Source organism: Mesoplodon bidens (assembly GCF_964165515.1).
Source record: "Mesoplodon bidens genome assembly, chromosome: 2".
NCBI classification, from domain to species: domain Eukaryota; kingdom Metazoa; phylum Chordata; class Mammalia; order Artiodactyla; family Ziphiidae; genus Mesoplodon; species Mesoplodon bidens.
In genome coordinates, this window is record NC_138177.1 from 73149320 (window position 1) to 73170372 (window position 21053).

A 21053-nucleotide genomic window follows, 5' to 3' on the forward strand; every position below is an offset into this window, starting at 1 on the left:
AAATTAGGATTTGGGGAATAGCAGATAAAAACTACTATATATAAAATAGATAAACAACAAGGTCCTACTGTATAGCACAGGAGACTATATTCAATATCCTGTAATAAACTATAATGGAAAAGAATATTAAAAAAACAAGCACTCAATAAATGTTAGCTGTAATTATATGTTATTATATAAAGCATCTAGAACAAACAGTACATGAATGCTCATTAATAACATAGGTAAAGTAGAACAAAAGAGACCCTCATGTATAGGTTAGAAAGATGGAGATTAGTAGGAACTAGAAGATTTTTATAGGTAGCCCATAGAAAATAATTTTAATTTGTTTAGTAAGTAGACTAAAGCCATGTGTTAGAAGGAATTTGAATACCAAGCAGGAGAAGTTAAGACCTTTGACAACATAAAACATGTTTTCCAGAAAACTGATTTAGGACAGTTAGTCTGTCAGTATTGTATGGGCTAGATAGAAGAAAAGAGAGGTTAAAGGTGGAGTGATTGGCCAGGAGACTTGAGTAATTGGATACAGAAACAAAGGCAAATTTGTAATCAGTATACCAATTTTTCTGGGTTTTGGGCATGGTATTATGAATCTCTGCCTTTAACTCATTCCTTTCTCTATAGGTCTGTTAATGGAGTATACCGGATTGGACTATATGCTCTTAAAGATATGCCAGCTGGTACTGAACTCACTTATGATTACAACTTTCATTCATTCAATGTTGAAAAACAGGTAAGAATGATAAATTCAAAAGAGTGTATGACCTTTGTCACAGTACTCTGTATAACATGGGCCTTCAGTGAACGTTACTGATTGTAGCCACTAAGAAGTACATTGGAGAAGACAGTTTTTCACTCTTTACTCCACTTATCTAGGATACATAGGTCACAGTTATTCTTTCAGAACTGTGTAGAAGAGACTGCTCAATCATCTTTTGTCTCCAGTCAGTTCTTAATGTTTCTGGTGAAGTTTTCCCAAAATTTAATCTTTCCTTTCTACTACAGTAGAAACCCATTTATTTTATTCTCAATCAGTTATGTTCCTCTATATGAAAATTTCTTGACTCAAACTTATTGTTGGGTGTCCAGATGCTCAGGCATTCTATTTGAACTCTTAAATGAGACTGCAGGCTAAAAGCATTATTCTCTTTCCCTTCAAAGCAACTGTGTAAGTGCGGCTTTGAGAAATGTCGAGGAATCATTGGAGGCAAGAGTCAACGTATGAATGGACTCACCAGCAACAAAAGTAGCCAGCCAGTGACCACACATAAAAAGTCTGGACGGTCAAAAGAGAAGAGGAAGTCTAAGCACAAGCTGAAGAAAAGGGTGAATAATAATCTCATGGTTTTCCCCAAATAGCTGCTTAGAGGCAATTATTGAAATAAGGGAAATACCAAAGGGTGGCATCTTTAGAGTTGTTTTAATATTCTTTGAGGTGATTTATGATTTATCTTGTTTTTCCTGCAATCTGGTCCATCTGTTTTTTAGAGAGGCCACCTCTCTGAGGAACCCAGTGAAAACATCAACACTCCAACAAGATTGACCCCCCAATTACAAATGAAGCCAATGTCCAATCGGGAGAGGTAAAAAGGAGATTTGCTTACCTAAACTCTTTAAATTATGTGACTTGCTTGACAATTTAAAAATTATTAAACATCTGTATAGTTGAGACATTTCTTTTGTGCAGGAAGGCTTTAAGCAAGGATTCAGGGGTGAACTTGGGTGGGGGGAAAAAGTATTTTTTCCCTAATTTCTAACTGAAATTTAGCATTTCCTTCAAATGTGACTGTAAGCAAAAGAAAAACATGGGTATATGTGTGTGTGTGTGTATAGTAGTTGCAGTTTCCATGAGATTGTCACCAATATTTACACTTTCATATCATGTTATAGGTATTACAGATCTCTCAAAATATCATTTACATTCACTTCCATCTTAAAATTACTATGGTTGTTAAACCCAGCACTAGATCTTGTCATGTGTTAAAAATTAAGGTTCATCTCTATATCAAAATTTCAGGGTTTTTGTTTAATATTCTGAAAACTGTATATCAGTTCATTAAGTTTTCTTTTAATCCTGTGTACTAAAAGTTACTTAACATTCATTCATTCATTTATTTATTTATTTATTTATTTATTTATTTATTTATTTATTTATTTATTTATTTTTGGCTGCATTGGGTCTTTGTTGCTGAAAGCAGGCTTTCTCTGGTTGCAGCGAGTGGGAGCTACTCTTTGTTGCAGTGCATGGGCTCTAGGCGCACGGGCTTCAGTAGTTGTGGCACACAGGCTCAGTAGTTGTGGCTCCCAGGCTCTAGAGCACAGGCTCAGTAGTTGTGGCACACAGGCTTAGTTGCTCCACAGCATGTGGGATCTTCCCAGACCAGGGCTCAAACCCGTGTCCCCTGCATTGGCAGGCGGATTCTTAACCACTTCACCACCAGGGAAGTCCCTAAAGTTACTTAAAATTTTAAACACTTTTAATTAACATTGTTCAGAGGAGGGTTACGTGGGCTTCACCAAACTGCCGAAGGAATGAATGCCACAGAAAAGATTAAGAATCCCTGTTTTGTTGATAAATTAACAGAGCAATAAAAAAAAGGATCTTTAATGGTCATCTTTGCTTTTCCCTATATTGAGATAATATTTGTCCGTGTCAGAAGAGAAGTAAATATGTATGTCCTATTTTTCAAATTGTCTTGGGACATTTCCTACATCTTCCCTAACTACACACTCCAATATCTTAGAAAATTCATCCTTATTTATAACTTTCCTAAATTTTAGCCCCTTTCATTCTGTTTCACTTTGAATCATAGAAATTTTAAACTTCAGTAAAACAGAGAAGTCCAGTGGTTCTCTACTTCGGCTCCATAGTGGCTTAGGGAGCTTTTTAAAACTCCTGATGGGGCTTCCCTGGTGGCGCAGTGGATGAGAGCCTGCCTGCCGATGAAGGGGACACGGGTTTGTGCCCCGGTCTGGGAAGATCCCACATGCCGTGGAGCGGCTGGGCCCATGAGCCATGGCCACTGAGCCTGTGCGTCTGGAGCCTTGCTCCACAACGGGAGAGGCCACAACAGTGAGAGGCCCGTGTACCGCCAAAAAAAAAAAAAAAAAAAAAAAAAAAAAAAACCTCCTGATACCCAGGCCACACTCCAAAACACTCACATCAGAATTTTCAGAGGTGGAACCCAGGTATCAGTAGTTTATAAAGCTCCCCAAGTGATCTCAATGTGCAGCCAAAGTCAGGAACTATAAAATTAGTCTAATCTCCATTTACTGAGGCACATAGTTTGAGACTTATTCAAGGTCACATCTGTTTATATGTGCGCTAGGGTGAAAATCAAATTATGGAATCATCAAAATTATGTAGGGTTAATCAAGTTACATATAACTCATTTAACTTTAGAGATCCATGTGGTGGCACTGTACCTAACATGGTTTGCCCAGTGCATATCCATCTTAAATATCTATGCCTTTATCTGCCACTCCAGTTCTCCTGGTTATAGCTGATCCTAAGCCTATACTTCATCTTGGCAACTTTCTTTAGAATTTGTAAAAATCTTCCGTAAAGCTCTGCCTTCAAGTCAGCCCACTTCAGTTGCCAAAATTGTTGCAGCTTTTAGGTGGTATTTGTCAGATATTTGTAAATATTACAGAGAAATGTTTTGTGTTATGTGAAATAAATCAAGATTCAAAACTGAATAATGTTTCTCCATATGTAATTCTCTTTATAATAGCTGATTTCACTGGTAAGTATTCATTTATGTCATCATAACAGTAGCTTACATAAAGTAGACATTAATAAATGCTTATTGAATTGATAAATAAAGGAGCTCCTTCCTTGCAGAAACTTCGTATTAAAGCATCATGTGTTCTTGGTCCGAAACTGGGAGAAGATTCGGCAGAAACAGGAGGAAGTAAAGCACACCAGTGATAATATTCATTCAGCATCATTATATACCCGTTGGAATGGCATCTGCCGAGATGACGGGAACATTAAGTCTGGTAAGGACTGAGAAACATTCTTGTTAATTCCATAAGGTTGCCTCAAAAGTGATTATTTTTCTTATTTTCAGACGGTCTATTCGAAGATTCTGTTTAGTCTGGACCAAAAAAGTTAAGATCCAAACATACAAGGATCAGTCAGCAATAACCTATCCATCCCAGCTCTTCAACTTCCTTGTCTCTACTCTAAGGAACAGGAAGAAACCCCCTCCCACCAGCCTCCCAAACATCACCTACACCCTGAAAGTTACTAGACATGAGATAGGTAGTGGGTCCTCTGTGTTCCACCAGGGAATTCCCTGCTTCTACTTTTTGAGGGAAAGAAGGAAAGGATAAAAGAAGAACATGAGGGGAATTCGCTGGTGGTCCAGTGGTTAGGACTCGGCACTTTCACTGCCGGGGCCCCGGTTCAATCCCTGGTTGGGGAACTAAGATCCTGCAAGCCGAGAGGTGCGGCAAAAAAAAAGTAGAAGCAGTCTGCATGGCGTATGAGGCAACATGCTGAGTGAGAACTAGATCCATTTAGAAATTTGCCCAGAATCTTATATCTTCTCAGTGATTTGATTGGCATAAATTCTCTGATCTTATATTCCAATTAGTTCAGATCTTCTGATAATAGCAGTAATTATTTCCTGAGTAATTTTTATAGGTCAGGCACTGAGCTAAAACACATTAAAGCATTATCGCATTTGATCTACACAGATTACCTCTTGAGGGAAGTACAGGCATACCTCATTTTATTGCGCTCACTTTATTGCACTTTGCAGATACTGTGTTTTCTACAAATAGAAAGTTTTGTGGCATCCCTGCTAGGAGCAATCTGCTGTGCCATTTTTCCAAGGGCATTCTCTCACTTCTTGTCTCTGTGTCACATTTTGGTAATTCTCACAATATTTCAAACTTTTTCATTATTATATTTGTTATGGTGATCTGTGATCAGTGATCACTGATGTTACTCTTGTAATTGTTTTGGGGAGCCTCAAACCATGCCCATATAAGACGGTAAACTTAATAAATGCTGTATGTGCTCTGACTGCTCTACCAGCCAGCCATTCCCTGCCCCCCCTTCTCCCACCCCCCCACCCAACGCCCCGTCTCTCTCCCTTTCCTCAGGCCTCCCTATCCCCTGAGACACAGCAATATTGAAATTAGGCCAACTAATAACCCTACAGTGGCCTCTAAGAGTTCAAGTGAAAGGAAGAGTCGCACGTCTCTCACTTTAAATCAAAAGCTAGAAATGATTAAGCTTAGTGAGGAAGGCAATGCCTTAAGCGGAGACAGGCTGAAAGCTAGACCTCTTGCGCCAAACAGTTAGCCAAGCTGTGAATGAAAAGGAAAAGTTCTTGAAGGAAATTAAAAGTGCTACTCCAGTGAACACACAAGTGATAAGAAAGTAGAACAGCCCTATTGCTGACATGGAGAAAGTTTGAGTGGTCTGGATAGAAGGTCAAACCAGCCACAACATTCCCATAAGCCAAAGTCTAATCCAGAGCAAGGCCCTAACTCTCTTCAGTTCTGTGAAGGCTGAGATGTGAAGCAGTTGCAGAAAAAAAACTTGAAGCTAGCAGAGGTTGGTTCATGAGGTTTAACATCGAAGCACAAGGTAAAGCAGCGAGTGCTGATGTACAAGCTACAGCAAGTTATCCAGAAGACCTAGCTAAGATCATTAATGAAGGTGGCTACACGAAACAACAGATTTTCAGTGTAGATGAAACAGCCTTATACTGGAGGAAGATGCCATCTAGGACTTCATAGCTAGAGAGAAGTCAGTGCCTGGCTCAAAGGTTCAAAGGACAGGCTGACTCTCTCTTGTTAGAGGCTAATGCAGCCGGTGACTTTAAGTTGAAGCCAGTGCTCATTTACCATTCCAAAAATCCTAGGGTCCTTTCGAATTATGCTAAATCTACTCTGCCTCTGCTCTTTCAAATGGAACAACAAAGCCTGGACGACAGCACATCTGTTGACAAAGCCCACTGTTGAGACCTACTGCTCAGGAAAAAAAGATTCCTTTCAAAACATTACTGCTCATTGACAATGCACCTGGTCACCCAAGAGCTCTGATGGAGATGTACAACGAGATTAATGTTGTTTTCATGCTGGCTAGCACAGCATCCACTCTGCAGCCCATGGATCAAGGAGTAATTTCCACATTCAAGTCTTATTATTTAAGAAATACATTTCATAAGGCTACAGCTGCCACAGATAATGATTCCTCTGATGGATCTGGGCAAAGGAAATTGAAAACCTTCTGGAAAAGATTCTAGATGCCATTAAGAACATTTGTGGTTCACAGGAGGAGGTCAAAATATCAACATTAACAGGAGTTTGGAAGTCGTTCCCAACCCTCATGGGTGACTTTGAGGGGTTCAAGACTTCAGTGTAGGAAGTAACTGCAGATGTGTTGGAAATAGCAAGAGAACTAGAAATAGAAGGGGAGCCTGAAGGTGAGACTGAACTGCCGCACTCTCGTGGTAAAATTTTCACGGATGAGGAGCTGCTTCGTATGGATGAGCAAAGAAAGTGGCTTCTTGAGATGGAATCTACTCCTGGTGAAGACGCTGTGAAGATTTTGTTGAAATGGCAACAAAAGATTTAGAATATTACATAAACTTAGTTGCTAAGGCAGTGACAGGGTTTGAGAGGATTGACTCCAATTTTGAAAGAAGTTCTGTGGGTAAAATGCTATCAAAGAGCACTGCATGGGGCTTCCCTGGTGGCACAGTGGTTAAGAGTCCGCCTGCCGATGCAGGGGACATGGGTTCGTGCCCCGGTCCGGGAAGATCCCACATGCCGCCGAGTGGCTGGGCCCATGAGCCATGGCCGCTGAGCCTGCGCGTCCAGAGCCTGTGCTCCGCAACGGTTGAGGCCACAATAGTGAGAGGCCCGCGTACCGAAAAGAAAAAAAAGAAAAAAAAGAGCATTGCATGAGAGAAAAAAAAAAAAGAGTACTGCATGCTGCAGAGAAATCATTCATGAAAGGAAGAGTCAAAGATGCAGCAAACTGCACTGCTGCCTTGTCTTTAGAAACTGCCTCAGCCACCCCAGCCTTCAGCAACCACCACCCTGATCAGTCAGCAGCCATCAGCATCGAGGCGAGGCCCTCTATCAGCAAAAAGATTACAACTCGCTGAAGACTCAGATGACGGTTAGCACTTTTTGGCAATAAAGTATTTTTTAATTAAGGTATGTACATTGTTTTTTTAGACATAATGCTGTTGCACACTTAATAGACTACAGTATAGCATAAATATATCTTTCACATGTGCTGGGAAACCAAGACCTCCGTGTGACTCCCTTTCTTGCAATATTCCCATTATTGCAGTGTTCTGGAACCAAACCTGCAATATCTCCGAGGTATGCGTGTACTACCACTCTTCCCATTTTACCGTTGAGAAGCTGAGACACAAAATTTAAGTAACTTTCCCAAAATCAGACAGCTAGTAAGCAGTGAGACCAGAATTCAAAAGCAGACGGACTCATTTTGAAACCCAGACTTGCAACTACTCTATAGCATTTGGCCATTAGTAAGTCCCTTTAAATTGCAGGATTTGTCTCTCTGGTAAACTCCAGTGTTTTCTGATTTTTCTTTAAGGAGGAGAGAAACAACTCCATAACCACTAATCTATTTAGTCACTTCAGGGAAAATAGCGAAAATCGCAGGAATCCATCACAGAAGAGAAAGAGCTCCTGTTTTCCTGAAACTAATTTTCACTTTATCCTTCCAGACGTCTTCATGACCCAGTTCTCCGCCCTGCAGACTGCTCGATCTGTTCGAACAAGACGGTTGGCAGCAGCAGAGGAAAACATTGAAGTAGCTCGGGCAGCCCGCCTAGCCCAGATCTTCAAAGAGATCTGTGATGGCATAATCTCTTATAAAGGTGACCATATTTACCCCAAATTCCTTCTCCTTAGCTTTTTAAAAAATTATATCACTTACCTCACCTGAGATATCCAAGACCAAGAACACATGACAGTTTAGGGCTAGGAATTTAGGTGGTTTACTTAGTTCTTCCTTTGTCAGAGTATAGAATTATAGGACTGATTATTGTCCTCAGGGATTGTTGTCTCTAAATCCCTGGATCTTTAGGTTAATTTTCTGTATTTATTGGAATTTTATCATAGTTAAGTACTATATTTAGACATCACATTTTTTAGCTGTATAGAAAGAAGTAGGTCTTTGTCTTGGATATAATTTTCCTGAATGAGGCAATGAATTAGCAATTTAAGAAAAAAGTATTATGAATGTATGACATCAGTGGTTCTTAACCTTTTTTGATTGACAGATATCTTTGAGAATAAAGTTGTAGACTCTTACCCCAGAAAAATATTATGTACATAATTCTGCATATATTTTGGAAGGTTCACAGGCCCTAACTTCTACATTAAGGAAAAGGATATAAAGTTGCAAAAAAATTACTTTCGAAGCATTTTCATGCAAACATATTTACCCCACTCCTTTCCTCTCCTAAGACACACCTCTTGGATTTGTATTGGGGGTGAGGGTGGAGAAGGAGAGACTTTTTAATTTTAGGTAGGTAGTTTGGTAATGTATGTGAGTTTTTCTGACCAGGAAATGTATAGATATTTAAAATGAGAGATTTTAACAAAGAATTGCAGCTTTTGCCATCAGCTCTTTTGTCTATTTTATTTTTTTATAATTGAGGTATAGTTAATTTACAATATTATATGTTACAGGTGTACAGTATAGTGATTCACAATTTTTAAGTTATAAATTTTTGTTATCACAATTTTTATAGTTATTACAGAATATTGTCTATATCCTTGTGTTGTACAGTAATATATCCTTGTTGCTTATTTTATACATAATAGTTTGTACCTCTTAATCTGCCACCCCTATCTTGCCCCTCCCCAGTTCCCTCTCCCTACTGGTAACCACTAATTTGTTCTCCATATCTGTGAGTCTTTTTTGTTGTTGTTATAATCAGCCATCAACTTTTGCTTCCTTCCTTTCCCTAAATTCTGAGGAATTTGGTTTTCTTCCTCTACTATTTATCATCATGTTTTAGTGGTTTTTTGCCATTTTGTTAACCTAAGGGTGGAAAGAACAAAGGGGAGACCAGCCTGTCCTAATATGTAAAGTTTTGTGACACCTACTCCCTTTACATTCCCTAAAGATCACACTCTGTATTCTCAACCAGCCCCATCTGATCTAGTGTGAAACTGCAGTAGATGTATCTATATGTCACTGCATTCCGGGCATGAAACAATAGGCTTTTTCTCTGTGTGTAGTGAGTTGTTAGAAAGTAAGATAGCAAATGAGAAGCAGCCCCACACCATGAATTCTATTTTCATAATACAGAGCAACTGTTGTAAGAAGATGGATTCCAGAAAATATTTAGAGTACTGAATTATTCATTATCTTGAACTTAATTGAATCCAAACCAACAGAGTAATATTAGCTATGGGCAATTAATGAGAACTAGAAAACATTTTTTGGATGAGGTGATCTTTGATGTAATAAATTTTGTTGAGTAGGAATTTGCCCTAAGCACCCTAGCTACTTCAGTAAGTTCCCATCTCTCACTCTTCTTAGAAAGTTTTCATTACCCAACTAACACTGTTTTATATTTCAAGTATATACACTGTATCTTTCATATTCCAGGTAATCCTGAAAGCATCTTCTGATCTCTGCCTTTGACTGCCCACATTTCTGAAAAGTCCTTGCATTTTTCACTGGCCTCAAAAAAAAACTGAGATTTTTTTTTTCCTAACTTTAAATTTTAGGGATTCTACTTTTTCAGTTAGGAGTTAATACTTGCCTCCCTTGTTTCTTACAGTCAGACCTTCTACTAAACCTTGCATTCTCTTGCAGATTCTTCCCGACAGTCACTGGCAGCACCACTTTTGAACCTACCCCCAAAGAAAAAGTAAGTTTACATATGTGGGAATCATTTGAGTTTTAGAAAAGTCCTAAGTGTACCAGATTGACACCCTGGCTTTATGTTCCAGGAATGCTGATTATTATGAGAAGATCTCTGATCCCCTAGATCTTTCCACCATAGAGAAGCAGATTCTCATTGGCTATTATAAGACAGTGGAGGCTTTTGATGCTGACATGCTCAAGGTGTTTCGGAATGCTGAGGTATTTTTCACTGACTTCAAACACAGATTAAGAAGTTTGTTCTGAAGAGATCTATTCTAGAAGTTTAAGATTTTTACACTCTTCTAGCAACCTTCATATTTCTGCTTAAGAAAGACAACAATTTTTATCAAGTACCCTTAGGATAAGGGTTATAGTTTACTAAATATTGGAAATATAAGAAATGAAGGCAGTGATATGACAAGAATGGAAGGTTAAATCATACTCCCAAAACAATTTGTAAAAACCTAATTTAGTGCTGAAACTTTATGTAATACAGACATTTTACTACATTTAAGTCATATCTGTATTCTCTTTACTAGAGACAATAAGTATATGTGAAATACACAGAAATATGGATAGGCAAATAAATATATCTTAAGGATGGAATTGAGGGGTATTACACTAATAGGTTGCAAAATAGGTGAAGCTCATAGGAGAGAAGGTGGTCTTGAACTGATTTAAAGGAGAGGATGGGTATGATGTGTAGAAGAGAGGATATCATTCAGTGATTTTGAAATACCTTGGAGAGGTGTTTGAAGGACAAAAGAGACTACTAGATGAAGGAGGAATTGAGACTGAAGACAAGAAATGAGAGAAAAACAGACAAGTGCGAGAAAAATTATAGCAATTTTGAATTTTAACATGCTTTCTCCTGAAACCCAGCTTTCAAATATAAACTTGTAGCTTTATCCCTAGTATCTATAAGACAAAGGTAAATGGAGAGATTCTCCACGTTATGCTTGCAGTACTTAATCGTGTTCCATGGCCACTGTGTTTTTTGATCCTAATGGATAATAAGGTCTATGATAGGAGTCGAATAACAGAGCAACAGAGCAAATGGAAAAACTACCATGCAGATTCTAATTTTAATTCATTTTAGTTCAGTTTAAGTAGTTTTCAACTGTCTGGCACCTATATTTGTTGGTATTAAAAATATGTTAACCAAATGGGAGGGTAAAGAAAATCCTGCTACCTCTTCAGGTATATTTTTAAGCCATATTGAGAAGACAAACATGATTTCTTTAATCTACTTTCTTCAGAAGTATTATGGACGTAAATCGCCGGTTGGAAGAGATGTTTGCCGCCTACGAAAGGCCTATTACAATGCCCGGCACGAGGCATCAGCCCAGATTGATGAGATTGTGGGAGAGACAGCAAGTGAGGCAGACAGCAGTGAGACCTCAGTCTCTGAGAAGGAGAACGGTCATGAGAAGGACGATGATGTTATCCGCTGTATCTGTGGCCTCTACAAGGACGAAGGCCTCATGATCCAGTGTGACAAGTGCATGGTGAGGGTCAGGAGGTGAAGCAGAAGCCTAGTCCTGATGAGCATGGTGACTATATTCAAAGCAGCAGCCCCTGCCTCTTTTGGCGTGGCTTGATGGGCTTTTTATAAACTTTAACTTTGCCTTGGTTTCTGTTATCTCTTACTGTTCACCATATTGTCCTTCTCCTTTTTGATATCTCCCCCTTTCATTTTATCCTTCTCTTCTTTTTTCTACCTCCCGTTCTTTTTGCCCACTTTCCACTGCACACTTCTAATGTAATCTGGATCAAGAAGAATGATAATATTTAGGATAGTGCTTTACCTGAAAAACATTAGAGGTACTACACTCTATATAGCATTAATACAGATGGAATGCAATATATGGAGCTCCTGATGAAGGGGTCAAGGCCTGGATTCGAGCCCTAGTATCCCCATTTGATTCATCTGCACTCATTACCTTATGGAAAGTGGAGTTATGAGTAACACATAGGATTGTTGGGAGGATATAATTAGATAAGGATAAGTCAAAACATAACAACTATAAAGCCTTTCACAGTGTCCATATTGTTGGTATATATTACTTTGTAAGTAATAGCTTGGTACTGTATTCATTCATCCTCCTGTTCTCTATCCATCTCCTTATTTTGTTTGCCCAGATCTATGTATTATGAACCAATCTGTATACTTATGTTCAGATTAGTCCTCATTCTTTTTTCCCCCTACTTTACTATTATCTCTAATTTTTCACTTACCTCCTTAACATCCTTAGTTCCTATTTTACTTTACCCTGTCCTACCGCTTTTTTTTTTTTTTTTTTGCCACAGCTTGCGGGATCTTAGTTCCCTGACCGGGGATTGAACCCAGGCCCTGGCAGTGAAAGTGCCGAGTCCTAACCACTGATCCGCCAGGGAACTCCCGCACATTTTTTTATTCTTAGCCCCCAGGACTTCTCTCAGTAAGTCTGACCCCCTACATACACACACACTTTTTTTTTCTACAGGTGTGGCAGCACTGTGACTGCATGGGAGTGAACTCAGATGTGGAGCACTACCTTTGTGAGCAGTGTGACCCAAGGCCCGTGGACAGAGTAAGTTGCCCTCTGATAACACTCTAATCTAAAAGTAGGAGATGTGGCACATGGTATTTTATCTGCCCTTCTCCTAATGCACTGAATTTCCTTTGATAAGTTGTTCAACCTCTCTAGGCCTCAGTTTCTTACACTTTACATTGAGGGTAATAATTCTGCCCTTCCCTTTCCCTTTTTATTGAGACCAAAGGGAGAATACTTAGAAATCTACAGAAGGAATGGTACTATATAAAACCATGGTTTTTATAAACACTACTATCCATGACAGAAGTAAATTATAAAGTTTAGAACTTGTGTACTCTAAATATCACCTATGTTAAGCAGTGTTTAAGTGACAAGAGCACTGGACTCGGAGTCAACAAAGGTTAGTCTTAGGCCCATGTTTTAGGAGAGCTGGTAGGTCGGGTATCTTGCTCAAGTTATTAAATGGGTTTTTGTCTTGGCTCTGCCATATTTATATGTGTGATCTTCTATAAAAGGAGGTATTTAGGCAGTATTTCTTTTTTTTTTTTAATTTACTTATTTTATTTATTTATTTTTGGCTGTGTTGGGTCTTCGTTGCTGTGCGCGGGCTCTAGTTGCGGCGAGCAGGGGCTTCTATTCCTTGCGTTGCACGGGCTTCTTATTGCAGTGGCTTCTCTTGTTGCGGAGCACGGGCTGTAGGCGCACGGGCTTCAATAGTTGGGCTCACAGGCTCTACAGCGCAGGCTCAGTAGTTGTGGTGCACGGGCTTAGTTGCTCCACGGCATGTGGGATCTTCCCAAACCAGGGCTCGAACCCGTGTCCCCTGCATTGGCAAGCGGATTCTTTTTATTTTTTTTTTTGAGAAGATGTTGGGGGTGGGAGTTTATTAACTTATTTATTTATTTTTTGCTGTGTTGGGTCTTCGTTTCTGTGCGAGGGCTTTCTCTAGTTGTGGCAAGCGGGGGCCACTCTTCATCGCGGTGCGTGGGCCTCACTATCGCGGCCTCTCTTGTTGCGGAGCACAGGCTCCAGACGTGCAGGCTCAGTAGTTGTGGCTCACGGGCCTAATTGCTCCGCGGCATCCTCCCAGACCAGGGTGGATCCTCCCAGATCCTCCGTGAGATCCTCCCAGACCAGGGCTCGAACCCGTGTCCCCTGAATTAGCAGGCAGATTCTCAACCACTGCGCCACCAGGGAAGCCCAAGCAGTATTTCTTAACAATGGTGCTGTTGTCAATTTGAGTGGACAGTTCTTCAGTGTTGTGAGGGATACATTGCAGAATTGTTTGCTTTCTTAGCCCTTGGGCACTAAATGCTAGTAGCCTCCTCCAGTCATTGTGACTAAGTCCCCCTTCACACATTTTCAGATGCCCTTTAGATGGCACAAAGCAACCACACAATTAGTGCTTCATAGAGTACAGTTTGGGATACTTAGCCTGTCAGGTTTGTCCTCTACGTTCACTTTTTCAAGTTTAACAACTCTAGTTGCTGTCATCTTTTTTTAATATCTGTGCTGTATTGAAACGACTAAACAGTAAGTCTTAATTGGTTGGGAATTCTCGGTTTTAGTTCTTTTTCTATTGAATAGAGAGGCTGGATACAATAGTCCCAGCCCTTATCCATCGGCTTTCTGCTCTTACCAGGAGGTACCCATGATCCCTCGGCCCCACTATGCCCAACCTGGCTGTGTCTACTTCATCTGTTTGCTCCGAGATGACTTGCTGCTTCGCCAAGGTATGTACACACAAGCTGACTCTACTTGCCAAAGCTGACCATTCTGAACAGTAGGGGGTATCTGCTGTCTGCATAATAGTGATTGTCACCATATGACCTTTAGCAGCAATAGAATATACCTTTTTTATATCCTCAAGTCCTTAGGCTTACATACATTTACCTCCACCAAATAAAACTAAATTAGAGAGACCAGGGTGTTATAAAGCTAATTTTAATACTGGGAAAGACATACAGGATTCCAAGAGGTGGAGGACTTCCCTCATGTCATTCTCATAGTCTAGAATTGATTGTCATCACCATTAGACTGCTGGTGTAGTTATGTATTTATTGTTTCAGATTTTATTGTTTTAGATTTTAAGTTCTTTCTATGTAGACCTTGGTCAGACTAAGGGATACCTAACAGAATTTATGCAGGAATCATTTTAACCTTCTCCTCTGTTCTGTGCCTCTGTGTCTTAACCTTCTCCTGTGCCTTCCTAGGTGACTGTGTTTATCTGATGAGGGATAGTCGGCGTACCCCTGATGGCCACCCAGTCCGTCAGTCCTATCGACTATTGTCTCACATTAACCGAGATAAACTTGACATATTCCGCATTGAGAAGCTTTGGAAGAATGAAAAGTATGTGTTGAGGTCCTATCTCTATTCTTTCAGCTGTACCCTCCCAGCACAGAGCTGAATATTCACTAGCATCATGCTATTTAACTAAACCTCTCCCTTTTCTTTTTTTCTTTTTTTAGAGAGGAACGGTTTGCCTTTGGTCACCATTATTTTCGTCCCCATGAAACCCACCACTCTCCATCCCGTCGGTTCTATCACAATGAACTATTTCGGGTGCCACTTTATGAGATCATTCCCTTGGAGGCTGTAGTGGGGACCTGCTGTGTATTGGATCTGTATACATATTGTAAAGGTAAGTGATGTGGACTACTTAAAAAATGACCTCCTGTCTGCTATTCATTGATCTACAGCTGCCCACTCTGTTCATGTAGTCTCTCTCTGATAAAAGGTTATCCAAGGTTAGCTATGAAGCTTCAGAGAGCTATGTAATATTCTTTCTTTTACCTAGTGCTTGTTACTTAATAAATGTTAATTCTCTTTTTGTTCATTTATTTTTTTTTCATAGTATGTAATTAGCACTCTATTAGTACTTGTGGGAAGATAAGTTACTTCACCCCCCCATTCCAAAATCCTTACGGCCATCATCAACTCTACATTAAACAAACAAACAAAAAAAACCCACAATAGTTTCATAAGGTTTGTGGTTAACAGTGGAATCAGACAATCTAATTTCAAATTCCAGCTCTACCACTTTTTACCCATGTGCCCTTGGGAAAGTTACTCAGCCTACTGAAAATAGGGATTAGTATCTATTTTAGAGAGTTTTGTAAGGATTAAATGAAATAATCTACAAAAGCACTAAGCGCAGTTTATGGCTCACAGTAAAACTCAGTATATGTTAGATATCATCATAAGTAAGTTCAGTTGCCTAGCTCTTTCTCTTAGTATCACAGCAAAATAGTCCAGGAGAATATATATTCCATGCAAAAACTAACTGCTTGAAGCCCCATGATGACTCCTCAGTCCCGCACTTTATAAAGTGTTCATTACCAAATGTGCTTCCCTCATTTATACAGTTATTCTTTTCTGATAACTTCCCCAAAATGTGCTGTTTTTCCTTCGAAATGTTCTCTCAAAAATTCCTGCAGCACTCAATCTACATTTCTAGTTTCTTTCCATCCTATAGAATGCCCTTCAACTCTTAGATTCCCTTTCCCCTTTCTTTGACACTAATGTCTCCTTTCTTCTGAAGTCACCAAATGCTTAGTTGTTCCCCCTCTCAAAACAGCTACCATGTTTCCCTCTTAGGGGTCTCACTGCTCTCCCAGTGGTATGTGAGGGGCAGCTCAGGGTGAGGGAAGGGGAAGTAGGGAGGGTTCTTTAACAGTGTTTGGACTCATAGGGAGACCCAAAGGAGTGAAGGAGCAAGATGTGTACATCTGTGATTATCGGCTTGACAAGTCAGCACACCTGTTTTACAAGATCCACCGGAACCGCTATCCCGTCTGCACCAAACCCTATGCCTTTGATCACTTCCCCAAGAAGCTCACTCCTAAAAGAGATTTTTCAGTAAGTCCCCTTCCTCTCTTCACTGTACGTGTCAGGACAATCTAGTTCATGCATGGAATTCACAGAGTGAGAATTTTCAAGTGGCTTTCTGCTTCTTCATCCTGTTGCCATCCCAAACTGGAAAACTCCCTCTCTATTTGGTATGTTTGAGCAGCAAAAATGCATTTATTCTGCATTTCCTGGCATGGGCTGTGCCTCAGGGAATTGTTGTTATACTTCAGTTAGGTTTTCCTCTTTTTTCTCTCTCACCTCTTTACAGTCTTTGCCCTTGAGCCCCATAGCATAGTTTTTTGTTATGTTTTTCACACCCATAATATTGAGAAACAAAAAGAATATCAGTAACATTGAGAAACCTTTGGTGAAAATAATTCAGTGCTTTTTCTTTTTTATATCTGGATTTAAAATATAAGACATTATCATTATATAAAATTTGAAAAGTACAGAAGCATTAAGAAGAAAAAATTGTTTATTATCTACTACACAGAAAATAACCACTGTTAACATTTTCATTTTCAGCCCTTTTCCTATGTGTTATTTTTTCTTTCAAGTTGTGAACATATTCCTTCAGTTATATTGTGCCATTTGTCATCATTTCATAAAGGTTTTGGTTATCCATGTATTTGCTATAATGAAACCCTGGACTAAATTCCTCACCCATGAGTCTTTTTTCAGTGGGCCTGTCGGAATTCAGAGCTGTCATCCTGGAATGCTTAGAAATAGTCTAACCAGAAAGCAAACCTTTATGTTCCTATTTTTCCTAGTATTATTTTTGGATTTCTCTAAATCATATTTATTTTATATTCCTTCTGCCCACCAACAAGCCCTGCCTCTCATCTAGAATTCTTTGATCTTGCTTACTCAGTCAGCAGCTCACTGATCAGCTTTGAAACCCCAACCTTAACTTCTTAAAAGCTGGGATGGGACAAAAAGAATTTTGAGCCTATCCCTTCTACTATCATTCTAGGCTTACAAAATGCTAAAAACCACTGTGGCCTACAGATTATTAGGACTAAACTTCTGACCTTAACACAGTCACCCAACTTAATAAAGGTTTTAGCCCAATAGCCCAGGTATTTTCTTTCTTTATCTCCTTACCTCCCCACCTCCCCACCTCCCCACCTCCCAACCTCCCTTATCCTGAGTTTGCCCCAGATCATCTGTATCAGCTTTGCCAGCTTCTGCAGTACACTTACCACTTCCATTTCTTCTCTGCAGCCTCATTATGTCCCAGACAACTACAAGAGGAACGGAGGGCGGTGAGTCCCATGGGGGATGTAAGGAGCCTAAGGGATTAACCAATAACTTGAATGGAGCAAGAGAACGACCACCTACCCACTCAGCCCCACACCTAGGATTGGGGAGTCTCTGACAAAGTAGCCCAATACAGTGCCAACAGTAATATAGAAGAACTAGACTTCAGTAGGTGTGGTCTCGTTATGGAGCCTTAGTTGGGGCAGGGAGGGAGATTTGTAAGATTAGAGATAGAGAAGGGGAAGGATTTGGAACAGAACTCCAGACAGATTTGGAAAAGTCATTTTTAGGTTTCTGCAAGCTTTCCCTGTTACCCCAAGGTGTATCAGCTCTTAGGACTTCTGTCAAGGAACAGCAGTAGCTAGAAGTGCATGGTATTAACTGAGCAGTTTGGGCTCATAGTTTTTATGTGTACTATTTTGTACACAAGAGGTGTATTCTTAGAGAAAGCACCGAAGGCTTTTCTTCAGTTTCCTTTTCTGTTGAATGGTAGCGTAACAATCACTTTACCTACATCAATAGCTTACCATAAGGAAATCAACTATATTTCAATATTAGAAAATACCAGACAATAGATGTGAGAAGAAATTTAGGAGAAGTAAAAACTCTATTTAAATGCTCATTTTAGTTGGACTATTGGTATCACAAGGTTGTGCCATACTTCTGTGTACTCATGAAGCAATCAGAACTAGCTATGCATTTTACCAGCTCTGGTCTATTTTGTGGATTCCTGAAGGAAAGAAGAAAAATTGAATTTTGTAAACAGAAATTAAATTTCAGAGAAAGGTAGTGGGGTTTTTTTTCAAAAAATAATAAAGTGAAGACCATAGCCAAGTTTCTTACCTTTTGAGCCAAGGCTCTAACAGCTAGACTGCAGGATCTCAAGCCATCTCGAGATCTTTTCCCTTCATTCCCCTTCCATCCCCAAGTGCACTCCTTAGCCTTCCTCTCTAAATTCACATATCTTTCTGGCAGATCATCCTGGAAGTCTGAGCGCTCAAAGCCACCCCTAAAAGACCTGGGCCAGGAGGATGATGCTCTGCCCTTGATTGAAGAGGTTCTGGCCAGTCAGGAGCAAGCAGCCAATGAGATGCCCAGCCTGGAGGAGCCAGAACGGGAGGGGGCCACTGCTGAAGTCAGTGAGGGTGAAAAAAAAACAGAGGAAAGTAGGCAAGAACCCCAAGCAGCTTGTACCCCTGAAGAACGACGGCATAGTCAACGGGAACGACTCAACCAGATCTTGCTCAATCTCCTTGAAAAAATCCCTGGGAAAAATGGTAAGGAGCAACAGGCTCATCTCTAGGGTTTAAGATAAATGGGAAATCAGCAGAGAGGGAATGAAAAAGAGCAACTTCTAATTACTTGCTTAGAATGGAAAATATTCTTTAAAAATGGTACAGTTCTGGGACTTCCCTGGTGGTCCAGTGGGTAAGCCTCCGTGCTCCCAATACAGGGGGCGTTGGTTCAGTCCCTGGTTGGGGAACTAGATCCCACATGGATGCCGCAACTAAGACCCGGCACAGCCAAAATAAATAAATTAAAAAAAAAAAAAAAAAAAAAAAACAGTTCTTGGGAATTCCCTGACAGTCCAGTGGTTAGGGCTCAGCACTTCCACTGCAGGGTGCCTGGGTTCGATCCCTGGTCGGGGAACTAAAATCCCACATGCCACGCAGCATGGCCAAAAAAATGATACAGTTCTTTCATGGACCCGTGTTTAGTTATATCTTGGGAATGAAACTGGGAGGTGAGAGGATCTCCTCCCTGGAGAACAGCTTATTTCATTTGGGGCTGGAGGAAGGCCTAAATTGCTTATAGGTCAGAAACGGAACCATTGAATTCCTGTGATCTCCTGAGAGCTCAAATCTGGAATAAGGAGTGGGAGGGTAGTATTTGATGAGCCTCCTTGTTTCTGTTTTCAGCCATCGATGTGACCTACTTGCTGGAGGAAGGATCAGGCAGGAAACTTCGAAGGCGTACTTTGTTTATCCCAGAAAACAGCTTTCGGAAGTGAACCTCAAAGAATGAGAACCTCAGGCATCTGGGATCCAGTGGAGCTAACAGTCCTGCCTCCTGTTCTCTGAGTGTAGACAGGGGTGGGAAGGGTCCGTCCAGCAAGGGGAATGGGGCCATGTCATTGACATTAGGTACTTAGTAAACCTTGGAGCTAGTGGAGAGGAAGAGGAAGGGGATCTGTCTAAACAGTTCAGTTTAACTTGTTTTCCTCTCCATTGCTTCACCCTGAGGGTTAATAATGTAGGGTGGAGGGCAGAGCACATTGAGGATGACCAGAATCTTTTGGTACTTTACAGCACTTGCCCCTCCCCACAGCTTGGGTTTCTCTGTGTCATCCTCTGATCCTGCAGGCACTACTAAGAAGCTGCTTCCTATACCCAGGTATAACTCAAACTCCAAAGGGATAGGGCCAGGATCCCCACCCCTACCCTGTCTGTTCTCTATAGGCTCCAAGAGCTACCCGAGACGTAAAACAGAAACAGTAGCTGGGCCTTGTTCCAAATCCCTGACTAGGAAAAGTTTCTCTCTCCTCTTTTGCCCAACCAGGTCAAAGTAAAATGTGAGTTGACAACTCAAAGGACTTGTAACTGCTGCCCCCTCCCTACCTCTGCTCCCCCAAATGGAATCATGGAATAGGGAAAGCCCCCATGGGGTCAGAAGGGCACAGTACTTATTGTAACTATTTTTGTTTTAACCTTCATAACCTGCCGAACATAATTCTTTCTAATGAGAAGCCCAGGCCCCCCGCCAGCACACGTGCTGTTTATGCGCTATGGTTCTTGTGTGTCTGCTGTGCTGTGCGAATGGAGATTCATTTCAAAGAAAAATCATTTTAAAACCTACATAAAAATGAACTCTAACCACCCCCCAACAAAAGTCACTACATAAACTGTTGAGCAGTATTCACCTATCAGAGTATTTGTTGTGAGTGTAGATTATCAATTGAAAACACTACTTCTTGTTTTACTTGTACAGTTTTCAATATCCATCTCTTAAAGAGACAGTATATTCTCCCCACCCCTAGTTCCATCTTTCCTCCACCTTCCTGATGACTTCATCTTCAGGAGGGATATCCAGGGTGTCACCTTCCTTCCCATTCTCTTGACCAGAAGTTACCAGATAATACTGTCTTTTTAAAAATAAAATTTAAAAAGCTTTGCTTTGTTGTCTTTTCAGACAGACATACGCATATACGTTTTAGGTGTTCTTATAAGAGAAAAGATGGTTTTTAAATGTGCCAAGTTGTGTGTGTATATATATATGTATGTATATATATATATATATATATATATCTGCTGCGTGATTAGTAAGCAATACAATAGTTAAACATTTTCCCATTACTTTTTTCTAATATTGGACCAATGCTCTCCTAATTGTACATTTCCTCTTATGATGACGACGCTCTGACTTGTTTAGGTAGAAACATTGACCACCTTCCATTCCATTGAATCTTTCTTTTTCTCCTTTCTGTGTCAATCTTGAGGAAAAAAAAAAAAAAAACAAAA

General features: G+C 40.2%; 1 protein-coding gene across 6 annotated transcripts in view; it reads left to right on the top strand.

Moving 5' to 3' along the window:
• The window catches only part of ASH1L (ASH1 like histone lysine methyltransferase), a 218158-nt gene extending 197105 nt beyond the window's left edge, over positions 1–21053 (top strand). For all 6 annotated transcript variants that reach the window (XM_081219400.1, XM_081219399.1, XM_081219401.1 and 3 more), the window contains 16 exons: positions 625–733; positions 1162–1326; positions 1489–1583; positions 3845–4002; positions 7728–7880; positions 9836–9890; positions 9973–10105; positions 11146–11394; positions 12373–12459; positions 14066–14156; positions 14637–14775; positions 14895–15067; positions 16118–16284; positions 17500–17540; positions 18511–18812; positions 19455–21053. In XM_081219400.1, coding sequence (XP_081075526.1) covers positions 625–733; positions 1162–1326; positions 1489–1583; positions 3845–4002; positions 7728–7880; positions 9836–9890; positions 9973–10105; positions 11146–11394; positions 12373–12459; positions 14066–14156; positions 14637–14775; positions 14895–15067; positions 16118–16284; positions 17500–17540; positions 18511–18812; positions 19455–19546 — 2209 coding nt within the window. In that variant the 3' untranslated portion in view covers positions 19547–21053. The remainder of the gene's footprint in view (positions 1–624; positions 734–1161; positions 1327–1488; positions 1584–3844; positions 4003–7727; positions 7881–9835; positions 9891–9972; positions 10106–11145; positions 11395–12372; positions 12460–14065; positions 14157–14636; positions 14776–14894; positions 15068–16117; positions 16285–17499; positions 17541–18510; positions 18813–19454) is intronic.